We start from the raw sequence: 15,516 nt of genomic DNA, 5'->3' as shown, positions 1-15,516 counted from the left end.
GCAGTAGTTCCTTGCACTGCCTTCAGTGACTGCAGTTGCCAGATTGCAGTCAGATTTAATGCACCGTATTAAAGACCCACGTGTATATCATCTTCAGCCTTAATTTCTTCTTTCTTGCTTTGCTGTGTCTCTTTAAGTCTGGCTGTAAAACTACAGGGTACCACTCCCCAAGAACCCTCCACTTGTGCTTTTAGAGTGGGAACAGCTAAATCATGTCTGGGATTTCATAGAAAATTAGGAAAAATGAAATCACAATCCTTATCAGGTCCTTCAGGTTGGTGTTTATGTGGTGGCCATCTAGCACCACTCACCTGATCATGTTGCAGCTCTAAGTGATCCAACCTACTGCAATGAATATCTTTAGTCAACACTACTTGCATGGGATTTTTTGTTTCTTAGTTATCCACTTTCTCATATTAAGTAAGAGGTTTAAAATTAACTACATGATTTAGAAGGTGTTTTCTGTGGTACTTGTGCCTTTAGGGCAATGTGGGTTGCTTGGAAGGTGCCTCCTAGAATTGCTGGTGTGATTTGCTTGCTCTCGAATTGAGTGAATCTAGGATGCAGAACTGGGGGAGATGGAGGCAAGGACATCTTCTGCTGGGCCACCAGAAAAGATGAGCAGTGTTTGACTGAAGAGTTTCATGTGGCTGTTTTGTCCCACTAGAGATGCTCTGTGATAAGGGTCAAAGCAGCACCTGCGTTGACCTTCATGCAGCATTGACTACACAGCAGGGAAGAGCCAAACACCTTAAAATGTGTTGCAAAAAGCATGAGACCCCCTCCAAACAATCAGGATAAACATCAGAAAAAACCCTCATTGCCTCCAAACTCCAGCTTTTTAGCAAGGCTGAAGGCAGAAGGGTGAAGGGGCTTGCAAAAGCAGCACCAGTCTGGATGGCTCAGCTGAAAAAGGCCAACTAGGGACCAAAAAATGCTGGTTTAGCAGTATGGGACACACTGGACACATCTCTGGGTCACACATGGCCTCATCTCCTGAACTCTGACATGGGCACATGTCACGGACCAGCTTGGGCAGGGCTGCACCTTCCCCTCCCAATGTTATGACAAACCTGCCTTTCCCGGATCCCTCAGCACCGGTCGGCACCCTGCACACTGCCACCTCCTCCCTCCCTGCTGCCAGGAGTTAATTATGAACCTAATGAGAAATGGCACGCGCTGTTAATCGCCACAAGTTTCTTCTCTCTCATGCACTTATGAACGAGCACAGTGATGTTTGCTGCTGGCAGGACGACAGCAATCCAGCCTCTCTAACAACCTGATGTGGCAGGTGGAAACAGATGTCTTATTTCCAGTGTTTATTTATTTATTATTTATTTGTGAAGATTTCACCCTCGCTTCTCTCTGATGATGCTGAAGCTCTCTTGATTTCATGCTTCACCACAGATGGATTTTTCCTGGAAGAGCCCAAGCAGGAAAGGAAGATGTATGAGGTTGGAAGACCCTTGTCCCTGTGCTCTTCCTCTTCCTAAATGCATGCATTAATCATCATCCTTGAAATAAAGAACAATTGGAAGACCCCAGGAAAGGTGTTCACGTGCAACCCTACAGGCAGGACCCGAGTCCAGATTGTAAAGCTGATTATAAACCACTTATATCTGGAAATTCCACTTGGTCCTGTTGAGGTTGAGCGTAGAGCATGGCGAACATGCCGAGCGGAGCATACTGCAGCTCGTATAAGCATGCAGCAGAGCGCAGCACTGCTGGCGTTTGGGCAGCGGCTCTTCCAGGCTGGGATGCCACCAACACCGCCAGGGACTTTCCTGCATCCAGCACCGCGGCAAGACACGTCCCACCCTCTGCTCCAGACTTTATGGTCCAGCTGAAGGGCTGTGCCCCAGCGGCCCTACTACCACAGCCATGGGCTCTGCCGTGTGCTTTTAGCAACGTGTGCCACCTGTGGGCATCGTGGCAGGGACACACACACGGAGAACAGTGCGGGGTCCCTGCGCTGGCTGGCCCTTGGTGGTCCCAGGCAGTGTGGGCTGAGCTCAGGTCTTCCTGCGCACCCCGCACCGTGCGGTACGGTTGGGGGGGGGGGGGGGAGGGGGGTGTTGGGGGTGCACGCTCTTGTCCCAGAGGCTCCAGCTTGCAGATGCCGTGCTGGGGCCGGGGAGATGTGCGGCGCTGCCTCAGTTTCCCCACTCACAACCGCCTGCAACCGGAGCGGGAAGTTCTCTGCAGCCCGCCCCCCCCCGCCCCCCCCCGCCCCCCCAACCACCCGGCTTCCCCGGGGGGTGGGGGTGGGGGTGGGGTGGGGGAGGGTTCAACGGCGAATTGTTGGGGGGGGCACCGCCCCGCGGCTCCGCGCACCGCCCCGCGCACCGTGTTGCACACCGTACTGCACCCCGCCCCGCTCAGCGCACCGCGCTTCGGAGCGCAGCTGGGAGCCCGGCACCGCGCACCGTACCGCACCCCGCGCAGCGCAGCGCCCCGCGCACCGTACCGCACACAGCGCATCGTCCCGCTGCCAGCCGGCACCAGCCCGCTCCGCACCATGGCTCTGCTGCTGCAGCTCCGCACCGTCTCCGGCCTCCGCGGCAAAGCCGACCGCATCGCCAAAGCGGCTTTCCGAGGTAGCGGGGAGGGGGGGGCTGTCGGGGGGGGTCCCGGGATGGGTTGCTCTCTGCCGCCGCCTCCCCGCCCCCCCCGCCTCGCTTTCCCCTCCACCGGCCGTGCTTAGGTTGGGAAGGGGGGATGCGAGCCCTTAAGGGCTGCCCACCCCTCCTCGACTGGGGCATGAGCACTCCCTCACCAGAGCTGCTCTCCTGGGGTCCCCCTGCCCGCCTGCACCCGGCCTGGGACACTGCAGGTCCCCCATTAACCCCCTGCACCGGGCAGCCCCTGGGCAGGGGGATTCATTCATCCAGGGGCAAGTCCCGGGGTGACAAACTCCCCCCTCCCCCTCCCCGGGAGCAGGACCCAGCCCCAGCCGGAGGTTCCTGCTGTAGGGTCACGGGCTTGGTCATGAAGCTGTGTCCCCAAGAAAGTGTCACTGGCAGGGACAGGAGGAGAACTTGCCGGGTGCGGGAACCTGGCGTGTGCTTGGGTTTCTTCTAAGGATGCTGCAGCCTTGGTTCTTCTGCTTGGATCCACGCCAGCTCCGAAGCAAGCTGCAAAAGGCACAAAAACTCTCCAGCAGTGTGTACCCTCAGCAGCAACCAAACCATTTCCAGGCACCTGGGAGCTTGGGGCAGGCTGGGTGTGAGCCCACGGGATCCATCTTCCCACATGTGGGAGCACACCAGTGTGCAGAGGCAGCTGTGGGATGGTTTGTCGGTGCCAGAAGTGGGGAATAGCTGCAGGAGAGCAGGGGACCAGGTATTTTCATCACCTCCAAGCCAGGGCAGTCAGCACTGTCCGAAGTGGCCCTCCCTGCACTGCCTTAGCGGGTGTAAAGTCATTAAAAAGGTACAATTACCCCTTTACTTTCCTGTCCCTGCCTCCCCGCATCAGCACAGGGGCAGTTAAGTAGCATCTCTGGGAACAGGTCGTGCCCCCCTGCTGGCTTGAAGCCTGGAGTGGCCCCAGCCCTAAGCCACCCTAGGCATCCCCCGCCCCCCCCCCCCCCCCCCCCCGGCAGTGGGGCAAGGGGGTCTGCAGGAGGGCCAAAGGCCACCACGGGTGCTCCCAGTGAGGAGAACCCGTGTTGAGTGTGCCTGGCCCTGAGCCTGGCACCTAATCCTGTTGAACAGGCAGGATCTGTCCCTGCTGTGACACAGAATCACAGAACAGTCTGGGTGGGAAGGGACCTTAAAGGCCATCTAGTCCAACCCCCTGCCACAGGCAGGGCCCCCTCCCCCCAGCCCAGGCTGCCCCCAGCCCCGTCCAGCCTGGCCTTGAGCCCTGCCAGGGATGGGGCACCCACAGCTGCTCTGGGCAGCCTGGGCCAGCGCCTCGCCGCCCTCACAGGGAAGAATTTCTTCCTCATCTCTCATCTCCATCTCCCCTCTCTCAGGTAAAGCCATTCCCCCGTGTGCCATCGCCACCTGCCCTTGCCCAAAGCCCCTCCCCAGCTTTCTTGCCGGCCCCTTTAGGCACTGGCAGGTGCTCTAAGGTCTCCCCGCAGCCTTCTCCTCCCCAGGCTGAGCCACCCCAGCTCTCCCAGCCTGTCCCCACAGCAGAGACATCTTTGCCTAAGAGCCACTGTGAGACCCTATGGTCCAACCAATGGGCATAGGAATGACACCCACTCAGATGCTCTGAGATCAGCGCTGCACCCACTGTGCTCCTGCTGTGCCCACCTTCTCATGCTCCTGCTAGTTCCTTTGTCAGAGCCCTCACGGGGTGCCAGGACATTTTTCCAGGCCCCCCCATGATCCCATTGCCATTGCCATTCCCCTCCCAGGCATGAGGTGACTTCTGTGTGTTGCAGGATTGCTATTGCTGTCACACCATCCCGGGAGGATGACACTAAACTTCACAGCTGTGTCTCCTTCCCCGGTGCTGAGCCATTAGAAGCTGGTCTCCCATGGACATTTCTTTCCCAGGGGAGAAATTTGGTTTCATCTTCAAGGATGTCTGGGTCAGGATTCAGAATTTTTTTTCCTGGTATCTTGCTGCAGTTGATTTCTGTGCAAAGAGGGGGTTTAGTCTCATGCTGTGCTTGTAGCGGTATTACCGATACGTGCAGGCAGGGATGCCTCTTCCCCTGCTCATGCTGGGCAGGCGCAGAGCTCAGGACTGGGACACCTGATGCTGCTGCCTTCTGCAAGCTTGGGCCTAGAGGAGAGGCTCCTGGTGACCAGACCCAGCAGGGCTGGATCCTGAGGTCATGGGTAGCAATGTCCTGCTGCTAAAAGGGTGGTGGAGGTGGGTCAGGAAGCGATCCCATGTGTGGTAGGGCCAGTGAAGGCAGCAGGCAGGAGGGCCAGGACCAACCCATCCCTCAGATGGAATGGTGGGTAGAGAGGGGTTGGGGCTCATTCCCTGTTCATGCCACTCACTTTGTGTCCAAAACTGCAGAAAACTTGCCTGTATGTGGAACAGCAGTTTAGTGTCTTATGTAATCATTTAGCTCCAAAGCCTCTCTACATCTTACTCAAATTCCTTGCCCCAAAAGGGGAACAAGCAGAGGCAGCTCCATGTCTGCCCTGTGGACAGAGAAGTCCAGGGGCAGATCCCCTGGATACCTCTTTGAGGTGTAGCAGCATCATTTTGGGTTGTGGAAGAGCAGCGAGCCTGGGGTGCTGGCTGATGTGAGATGTGAGTCTGGGACAGGACCTTGCATGGGGGACAGGACCTCGTTCTGGGTGAGGGGACTGCAATTACCACACTGTGAGGATACATAAGCAGTATGATCCTTATGGAAAGGTGATCTTTCTGACACACCATGGATTTCAACAGTTGTATTAATAGTGAGCTAGGAGTTCTTGCATGTTCTCGGTCTTTTCTTGGCATGCTTGGTGGTGCGTGTGAGGATTGGTTTATGCCAGATTGCTGATTGCTTTGGATGAAGCAGGCCTGGGTTCTGCTGGTGCCTGAGTCAGGTCTCAGCGCAGCACAGGTGGGTCTCAGTGCTGGGTTTCAGCAGGTGACACTCAACTCTGAGGATGTACTGCACTGCCTTCTGCATGAAGGCTTTCCTGCCTCCAGGGTGCTTAGGACATGGCTATGATGCTGTTGCGCTGGTGGGTCCATAAGTACACCTGGAGCTGGGAACAGGGTCTGCTCCCCACCTGGTCCCACGCTGGAGGTGGCCATGAAGCATCCCAGCACTGTGGGCACTTGGCGTGTGGATGGGGCAAAGCTTCTCCAGTGTTTAATGGATCTGTGGCTCAGGCAATGCTTTGCTGTCCCCTTGGCCCATGAGACTTTGGGAATGGTGGGCAGCAGAGTCATGGTGTGGCAAGTTCAGTGCTGCTATGAAGTTGCATTATTTGTCCTGTTGACTGCCTCATCCTCTCTGGCTGACTCTTTAACCACCTGGCTGCATTTTTGTTGTTTGATTAAAATGGTGCTGTGCCATTGCTGCCCTGATCCCCACCCAGGCTAGCCACAGCTCTTCACTCCAACCGGGGCCCATCCAAACTGCCCTAGAACTGCCCAGCCCTGGGCTAACCCCTGCCATGGGGTGGGATGGGATGGGATGGAGACAGGCACATTGGCCTAGAGCCTAGTCCCAGGCTTGGTAGAGCATCCAGCTGTGGACAGTTGGGTTGTGGTACCAAAGTCTGCAGAGGGAAGAGTCTCCTGCCTTTTTCCAGTGACTCTAGAAGAGCTTTAGACCCCTTTAGCGTGGAGTGAGGTGTCCTCCACCAGCCTCACATCCTTCAGTGCTCTTCACAGCAACTCAAAGGTTGAGTGTTGTGCTGATACTTCTCAGCACCCTGGCCTTCCTGGAGCTACTGAGCACCACAGAGAGGGATGCTTTTTGCTAGTCAAGCTGCTATCCAGCCTTCTCCCTCTCCTCACCTGTTGGCAGCACAGCTTGGGGGGTTCAGGCAGAGCTCCCCGAGTGTGTGTTTGCTCATTCAGCCAAAAGCATCTATTATTGAGTGAAAAGAAGTTAAAAAGAATTCAACTCCACTGTGACAGGCTGCCATGTGTGTTTCTGCAGGTGGGCAGTGCTCCGAAACATTGCTCAACTTCAGCTCAGGTGGGAGATTAATAAATCACAACCTTGATAAAAGCGTTCCTGAGAATGGGCTGAGACTGACAGCCGTGTGGGATGACTATGGAATAACGCTGCTCCTCTTCTCTCAGGGATCCCTGCACTCCCAGCAGCCCCCATGAGCCATAGCTGCACTATTTGCATTTTGCAAAGAGGAGAAACTGAGGCACAAACAGGAGCTCCCAGTTCTGGACCGCTGGGAGCAGCCAGGGGGAGGTGCCAGGTTATCCAGCTCCTCTTCTGGAAGTGGAGGGGAGAAGTAGGCTCTGTCCCAGCACTGTGGCCAAAATCCACTCCCACCCCTAAGTATCAGGGAGTTGTCTCCCACTGTGGCATTGGATTGCATGTGTATGTGTGTGTTAATCAACAGGATCCCTCGCAATCAACAGGATCCCTCACCTTTATGACCCTCCCAGGAGGAGGCAGATTTGGGGCTGGTTTTGGACTTCAGGGACTCTAGGGCACCCATCATTCCACAGCAGCCGCTCTGTGCATCCTGACCAGGGCTCCAAAGCCCCCGATCAGTTGCTGTTGCTCTCAACCTCTTTGCTCTGCAGGTGCAACTCAGCTAGGGGTGACTTAGGGGGTTTTCTGCAAATACTTGCTCTTCAGGCTGGCTGCAGGGGAAGAGCAGAAAAATGATGATTTTTCTGCAGCGTGCCCATTTTGGGGGTGTCTGCTGCTGTCCCCTAGCAGGGTCTGAGCTCCTACAGGGTCACTTGCCCACAGCACTTTTAGCATTCTTAGACCAGCCTAATTGCATTTGTGAAGGAGGGGGCCTGTGCCCTGGTGCAATTAGAACACTTGTCAGCTAATTGATCACAGATGGGGTTATAAAGAGCTTCTTGGCGAGGCTTTGTCTCTGGATTAGTGTGTGTAAATGAGGGAGATCATTCATGGATACTCCTGGAGCACCACTGGGAAGATGGATAATGATACTGCTGTAATGAAAGAAACATCACCTTAATGCTCACTGGATTGGGAGGGGACAGGGCAGAGGGGTCCCACCGTGTCGGCTTCTCTTAAGTCTTGCTCTTAGGAGAAATATTTCGGGTTGCAGATTGTCTCCTTTGGAGTGTCTTTCAGATCCTGCTTCCTCCGTGCATTCGCTCACAGCTGATTCACCCTCTGACCTGTGCACATCTCCTCAGTAGTTTGCTCCCATACCTACATGAGGGTGCTCAGCAGCTGCCCCTTGAGCTCACACCAAAGCTGAGATGCTGGCTGTGCCTTTGGCATGTGGTGTCTGTCCCATCACCCAGGAGGCTGTGTGGTCCTAGAATTATCGAATCACACAATGATTTGGGTTGGAAAGGACCTTTAAAGGCCATTTAGTCCCAGACCCTTGCCATAGGCAGGGACACCTTCCACCAGCCCAGGTTGCTCCCAGCCCCATCCAACCTGGCCTTGAATGTTTCCAGGGATGGGGCATCCATAGCTTCTCTGGGCAACTTATGCCAGTGCCTTGCTGCCCTCAGTATAAAAAAAATATTTCTTATATCTAGTCTGAATCCCCCCTCTTTTAATTTAAAACCATTCCCCCTTGTCCCATCGCTACTAAAATGACCACCACCATCTCTCTCATAAGCCCCCTTTAAGTACTGAATGGTCACAATAAGGTCTCCCCGGAGCTTTCTCTTCCCCAGGCTGGGCCACCCCAGCTCTCCCAGCCTGTCCCCACACCAGAGCTGCTCCAGCCTCTGAGTATCTCTGTGGCCCTCCTCCTGCTGGCTCCATCCCAGTGGAGTCATGGTCTTATTTCCCACCGAGGCTCCCCTACCTTGGGTGAGGAGGGGCTGGGCTGCATCCCACTGCACCCTACATCCCACCCCACGGAAAGCAAGGAGGGAGCCATCACTGTGTCCCTTGGCACTGGGAGGCAGGTAGCGTGCATGGGGCGAGGGTGGGCAGCCATCCCATAGCCCATGAAGCTCATGGGTCTCCTCCACCCTCACTTGAAGTTGCCTGGCATGAGATAAATACAGTGCTCTGCCTATATCCCCAAGAAACTCATGCATCCGTGGGTGCCATGATTCATGGCAGGGAACTGGGAGAGTGGTTTGCGATACAGGATGCACCTTTCGGGTTTGCCTTACCCAGGTCAGCTGCTGCAGGCAGCAGAAAGTCTGACAAAATGATTTTCTGGCCTTCCTTGTGTAAGAACTAAATTAGAAAGGGATGGAGCGTTCCCTGCCAAGGGCTGTGTCATCAGGGTACCTCAGTCTTTGGTAAAATAAAGTAAAAGTTGACCTGGCAGCAGCAAGGGGTACCCTGGCATCCATGTACCCTGACCTCAGGTTGTCTGTGCAGTGCTGGTCCCAAACCAGACTGACACACAGAGAGAGATGTTTTAAATTACCCAGGAGATAGTTACTTTTCTGGGAAGGGAAAGCCTCAATATGATTCAGTGATTAAATATTAGCATTTTTGTAATTTTTCCTCCTGCAGTGTTATGAACTGGATATTAACTAAAAATATTGATTCCAGGGAGTGTGGGTGGGTGAGGTTATCCCTCAGAGAACAGCTGAAAGCATGGGGCAACCTAGGAGCCGGGATCCTTGGGAAAACCTGATTATTTCAATAACTAATGCACATGCTTGGCTGCTCTCTGGGCTTTCCCTCTGCAGCTGCTCCTCCTCTTACCCTGTCCCTGCTCCCAGCTGACCAGAGGCTTTTGAGGCTCCCCTGCCTGCACAGGCAGAGTAGTCTGAGCATCTCATCCTGCCCGGATCCCTGCCCCGAGGCAGTGGCTGGCATAGCTGGGGCAGTGGCAGTGCAAGGATGTTGCCATCAGGGTGGTTGGACTCCAACGTGAAGATCCTCTGCTCTGTGCAGGAGCTGGGGTGGCTTTCTTGGGGTAGTCGGTCCTAAATCTTACCCTTAGGGTTCCTGCATGCTTCTGGGGTGTGTAGACTGGCATACCAATACCCCTAAGCCTGAGGAGCCCTGGTTCAACTGATCTAAAAGCCGCTGCTGAAACAGCCGCAGTCCGTATCCCCCTGCTCTGTTTCATCTGCTCTGCAATAGACGGAGCACGACTTCAATATGCCAATTAAGCGCACTCCAGAAAATCCTTCTTAATTAGCTATTAAGCAGGTTAATGTGGTGTTTAGTGCCGGTATGGAGGAGCTGAAGCTGGATTCACCCGCTTGCCTGAGTGTTCTCACACCTTCGCAGATGCCTTTTCCCCACCCCAGGCAATGCCCACAGGCTGTGCTGCACCGAGGCCACCTCTGCAGACTCCGACTCTACGGTCTCGCTGCTGCCGGTGCTGTGCAGCCCCTACTCATCCCTGCTACCCCAGCTGCCTCACTCCTCACTGCAACCAACCTGCTTCTCCTCTTCCCTCTCCAGGTCTCTCATTCTACACCCGAGTGATTGAAAACTGTGAGGACGAGGCCAGGTTTGATGAGGTAAGAGATGTGTTTTCCTCCTGGTCTGCCTCGCACATCTGGTCTGCTTGCTGTGTCTCCCTGTCCAGATGAATGTCCCCATTCCCCAATTTGAGTGTGTTGGCATCTTTGTTGTCTGCTCCAGGGTTTCTCCTGGCAGGTACTAAACGGGTCTCTTGTCTGTGTCCTGGCTGGAGCTGAGGACATAGGGTGTCCCACGAGGTGGGAACAGCCCTACAGTCTTTCCCTGGGGTGTGATTAATTAAAAAAATAATAAAAATCCACGTTGTTGGCACTGAAGTGTCAGGAAAAAATGCTTGTCCCCACTGGGCAAATCCTTCTGGGCTCTTGGCTCTCAGTTTTCTTGCCTCGGGGGAAAACTTTTTTCACGTCCCCAGTGCCTCAGTTGTTGATGCTCAGCCTGCCAGCCTCCCGCACCCACCTGCATCCCTCCGCTCACGCTGGTAGCAGCCCCACTGATCTGCTTTGGGTGCCGGTTGGGTGCTGTGCCAGCCTTCAGCGCTCAGCTTTGGGCTTGGAAAGGGAGAGAGTAGGAATTGAAACCCGAGTTCTGGGTGGTTTTAAAATACAGCCTTTTCTTAAGCAGTTACCAATGAAATATTCTGAGATGATTGAAATAAGGTCACCCACACAAGCAGGGAATAGAGGTGCTGCTAAGAAGTCACATTCAAAATGGAAATACATTTTCAAAAGAGAATGGATGCTTCCTCTGATTGCTTTGTGTTTCTTGTAGAAGATAACCAGTTCCCAGGGGTGGAAGAATACAAGGGCTTACGAAGAATATTAGGATCTTTAGACTGTTTATTGCTTTATATAGCTTTTTCCACCTTTAGGAAATAAGGTTTCATCCTGGTTCTAGGCATGGGGTAAGTTTGTGGGGTGATTTTCCCCATGGTGTTGCCAGCTTGTGCAGCCAGAAGCATACCCAGATCCACCTTGCTCCTCGGCAGCCCTGGCACACATTAGACCTTGCTCCTGGTTTTAGGGGAGAGCTTAAACTCAGGCTGCCCTAAACTGCCAGGGAGGCTTAAGGGGCAGGGTAAGCCCAGGGCAGGGACAGGGTGGGATCTGCCCCTGATAGCTCCAGGGCTGCACGGGATGGGTGCAGCACAGAGAAGGTGGCTAGAGATGTAGCTCCAACCACATTCCTACAAAGCTGAGGTAGCCAGGGGAAGCTGCTGATGTTAACGGTATGCAGATTTCTATAGATCTGCACACAGCAATTTGTTAATATAATCACTGATTTGAATAACAACCACGGAGGTGCACATTGGCAGAGCTGCTTGCATCTCAAAACCCTTTGTGATTTGAATAAGGAGATCCTTCTCTGCTGAGGCTGTAGGGCTGGAGGCTCCACTTGCTTTCTCAGGCTTAGTGGGATGCCAGACACTGGCTGCTCTGAGTGCTTGGTGCTGCGCGGTGATCTTGGAGCATCCCAGCCAAGCTTGGAGCCCACTGCAGTCCCAGGCAGTGTGAAGGAGAGGATGGGCATTGGTGCATATCAGGAGGACGAGGACTATAAAGCTTAACAGACAGCAGGTATAAGAGCCTTAAGCCACAGGTGTATATATCAGCATGCACCATATTTTCTTCTAGTGCTTCTTACTGCATCTGGGTGGATGAGCCTCAGGCTGTCCCCATCTCTCTGTTTAGATCATGATTATTGCAATTCCTGCTGTGAGAGCCTGGTAGTATCTACAAAGTGAACTGCAGCAGGGTGAGGCAAGTTGATCTGGAGCAACCTTGTGTGTCCGGACCAATCTTTGGGCCCCTCTCATCTCCTTGTGCTGGGTGATAGGTGATGCAAATGCAGCAGCTAGGCTGTACAGCCCCCTGCTCACCCACACTGCAAATACCCTGATTTTCCTCATCAGCACTTGGCTCCAGCCAGAGGAAACTCCAGCATGAATCAGAGGTTACTCTGCACTGGGGACCAAGATCAGCATGGAGCCCTGGCAGAGATGACATGAGGGTGTGCAATTGCTGGCTACTCCGGGGCTTGGGACCTCCCAAACATGAGTGGTTTTAAAGTTAAACATATTCCTAAGTCTTTCCTGTGCCAGTAGAAGAGGGCTCACGCCCTGAACAACTGCCCCACCAGCCAGGCTTTGATCCTCTGGGTCAAGCGAGGTCTTCACAGCATCTAACAGATGAGCTGAGATGTGCGTAGCCGCTCCACAAGGCGTTCAGTTACCTAAATGTGTACTAATGCCAGGTGAGACACAGCTCCTGCTGTAGCACCGTGACCTGACACTATCCCAACTGGCCCAAACCACAACAGTTTGATGTGTTCTAGTGGCATGCAGTGAACAATGCACAGAAAACACAGGAAGCACAGCAGGGGACTGCTGGTGAGATCTGCCTTGCTACAGTTTGGAGGGGAAGGCAAGCCTACATTTCTGGCTTCACCTTTCCAGCTTTGCTGGGGGCGTGCTGAGAATTCAGCCACGTTGGCAAGATTTGCCTGTGGGCCATGCCTCCTGTACGGGTGGGAATGGGGAGGCTGCTGCTTGCCCTTTTCTGTAAGAGCAGTACTGCTGGCACACACTGGGAGGCTGAATGCCAGTCCCTGCCCCTCCACAGCTGGAGGGAGCTGCCTTTAGGAGGAACAGGCTGGGTCCTCGCATAGGTGCATGCTGCTCGTTGTGTAGGGCAGAGCACAAGCCACACCAAAAGATGGCAGAGATGCAGTCCTTTTCCCTCTTCCTCTATTAAATCTCTTGTTATCTCTTGCTGCTCTCTACAGCTGCCTGGGAGGGGGCTGCAGCCAGGGGGGTCCATCTCTGCTCCCAGGACACAAGCGATAGGACAAGAAGAAATGGCTTCAAGTTGCACCAGGGCAGGTTTAGGTTGGAGATTGGGAAACATTTCTTCACCGAAAGGGTGTCCAGCACTGGGACGGGCTGCCCAGGCAGGTGGTGGAGTCACCATCTCTGGAGGTGTTCAAAAAATGTGTAGATGTGGCACTCAGGGCCATGGGTTAGTGGTGGGCTTGGCAGTGCTGGGTTAATGGTTGGACCTGATGATCTTAAAGGTCTTTTCCAACTAAGCGATGCTATGATTCTATGACTCCCTGGTGCAATGGCCATGGACAAGAAACCTGCTCTGAGTTCAGGAGTGTGTCTTGTGCTGCCTGGAGTAATTAGCTGATGGGGCTATCCAGGAAAGCAGGTGTTTCCCATTGAGAGTACACACAAGGCAAGACATCATGCCATTGATGACAAGCCCAGTTTGAAAATTTTACTGAATAAATTTTTATTATTGCATCACTGCAGCACTCAATGCTTCCCCAGCTGTTCCCCCTGTATGGGGCTATCCCACAGGCAGAGTTTGCAGGGAGGTGATGTGTCCACGTGGTCTGTCATGCTTGTGATACCCAAAATTGATCTGTCTTCTTGATGAGCCCTGATGGCTGGAGCAGTATCACGGGGTCTGCTCAGGGGCACTGCAAGTGTGGGACAGTCAAGGATGAGCAGGATGGTCTGCCTGCCCTCCCTCTGCAGAAGCAGTTTTATTCCCTCTTCAGCTCCCTAGTTCTTCAGTTTTGCAATGAATTCAGTACCAGTGGGGTGAGAGGTGGGGTGTTACTCCATGCTACTCGCCTGTTACCTGTGTGCCCTCCCAGTGCTCAGGTGGCTCTTTGCACTGATCATTTATGAACGAGAAGCTTCAGAAATTACCTTGTTACCTTCTACTTTTCCCTGAAATGGGGTAAAATGGTGACCTTGTGTCTGAGGAGTGACTTGGTTGGGGGGATGCCTCATCCCCCATGTGGGGAAGGCTTTGGAAGCTGAGCTGGCTGATCTCTCATTTCTGTGAGGGCAGACAAATTGGGGTGAGGATGAAGAAGATGCTCCCTGCCTCATCTCAGAGCTGAGGACAAACAGAAAATTCACATTAGGTTCATGTAAAGCCAAAGTTCATTTTGACAGCACTAATGAGGGCATTGGCTTTCCCTGCCACCGCTTAACATTCATGAGGGCCCGCTACCAGGCTGAATTTGGGCTGCACCAGTAGTTTCCATTTGTTTGGTTTCACTCTATTTCTTTTGCAATTATTTTTATTCATTGCTTAATGAATTATGCAAAACCTGTGCTTCTCCAGAGCCTGGGGCTGATGAGCTGCTGGCTATTCCGAAGGGTATATATGTCACTACGGCTGTATTTTACTTAATCAGGAACTGCCAGCACCCCAAAGGGTTTCTTCCTGGAGGGGCTTGTCCTGCAGGCACCCAGCACAGGAGGGAAGGGGACTCCAGTGCTGGTGTTGGGCATGGAGAGCTGTGGATGAGTCCTGTGTGGTCTTCCTTGCCTGCATTCAGTCTCTCCTAAAGGGACCAGGACAGGCTTAGATGCTGCTGCCAGTACAGTCAAGACCCACAGTTACAGCCTTGACCCGAACATCTGGAAATGCCCCTGATTAGTGAGGCTTGGAGATGACAGGCAGGATGAGCATCCAGCCAAGGTTCCCAGGTGCTACAGAAAAAAGGGAGATATGACTTAAAAAGGGGAGAAATGGCTTGAAAAGGGGTGACATAGCTTAACAAGGGGAAACATAGCTTGCAAAGATGCCCTCCCAGCTTCCTTAAAGCTGTCTAGCTGGATGAATCTGGCTTCTGCATTCTGCCAAAACGTTTCTCTGCTTCCACCTCTTTTTTTTCTTCCCTTTGTTGATAAAAACAGCTAAAATTGACCCAGCAGATATCACTTGCTTAGCTTTGCACAGGGCTTTTCTTAAAAAGGCTTTTAACAATAAAACCAGTAGGGAGAACAAACAGGCAGCCAGGCAGGGAATGAGGAAGGGCAATGAAAGCGCAGCAGCCTGTGGAAGCGACCCCGGCCATGGCACTGTGCTGTGGTGGACCTGCTGCCGGGTCGGTGCTGCTGGCATTCCCTAATGGGGCTGGTGGGGAGGGAGCCCACAGGTGGTCAGGATGGTGCTGAGTCCCCGTGCTGAGAGCTGCTTGCTCTCAACTTGGCTATCAACAGTGGTGCAGGCACTCTGAGATGCTCCTCCAGCTGTACATCCTCTCCCTAGCCTTCCTCTTCCACGTCTGGCACACAGCTGGACCCAGCCGTGATGGAGGGTACAGGCATAGCTGTCACCCAGGGCTGGTTTTCTCCTGACATAGAGCAGATACAGCAGGGGGGAGCAGGGGTTCCTCCAGCCATCCCATTATAATACACAGTCATCACAAATGTCTGGTAGCTCAGGACCACAGCACCCCAGGGAGGTGGGGCTGGGCAGGGACCCCCGGGACCACCCAGCCCACCCCCTGCTCAAGCAGGCTCTCCTACAGCAGCTGCACAGGATCACATCCAGGTGGGCTCTGGACGTCCCCAGAGAAGGAGACTGCGCAGCCTCTCTGGGCAGCCTGTCCCCGTGCTCCGGCACCCTCAAGGGAAAGAAGTTTTTCCTGCTCTCCCCACGGATCTCCCCGTGCTGCAGTTTGTGCCCGTTGCCCCTTGT

General features: G+C 53.8%; 1 protein-coding gene across 13 annotated transcripts in view; it reads left to right on the top strand.

Annotated features, from left to right (window-relative positions):
• The first annotated feature begins 2,133 nt into the window (after nucleotides 1–2,133).
• OTOF (otoferlin) overlaps nucleotides 2,134–15,516 on the top strand; it is a 115,928-nt gene continuing 102,545 nt past the window's right edge. For 5 of the 13 annotated variants that reach the window (XM_037392729.1, XM_037392728.1, XM_037392726.1 and 2 more), the window contains exons 1-2: nucleotides 2,134–2,597; nucleotides 9,989–10,047. In XM_037392729.1, coding sequence (XP_037248626.1) covers nucleotides 2,519–2,597; nucleotides 9,989–10,047 — 138 coding nt within the window. In that variant the 5' untranslated portion in view covers nucleotides 2,134–2,518. The remainder of the gene's footprint in view (nucleotides 2,598–9,988; nucleotides 10,048–15,516) is intronic. The other 8 variants (XM_037392733.1, XM_037392732.1, XM_037392731.1 and 5 more) reach the window with 3 other exon arrangements.

The sequence above is a fragment of the Falco rusticolus genome, chromosome 6 (assembly GCF_015220075.1).
Source record: "Falco rusticolus isolate bFalRus1 chromosome 6, bFalRus1.pri, whole genome shotgun sequence".
Classification (NCBI taxonomy): domain Eukaryota; kingdom Metazoa; phylum Chordata; class Aves; order Falconiformes; family Falconidae; genus Falco; species Falco rusticolus.
The sequence above is the reverse complement of the archived record's forward strand: the minus strand, read 5'-3'. Positions and strand labels throughout refer to the sequence as shown.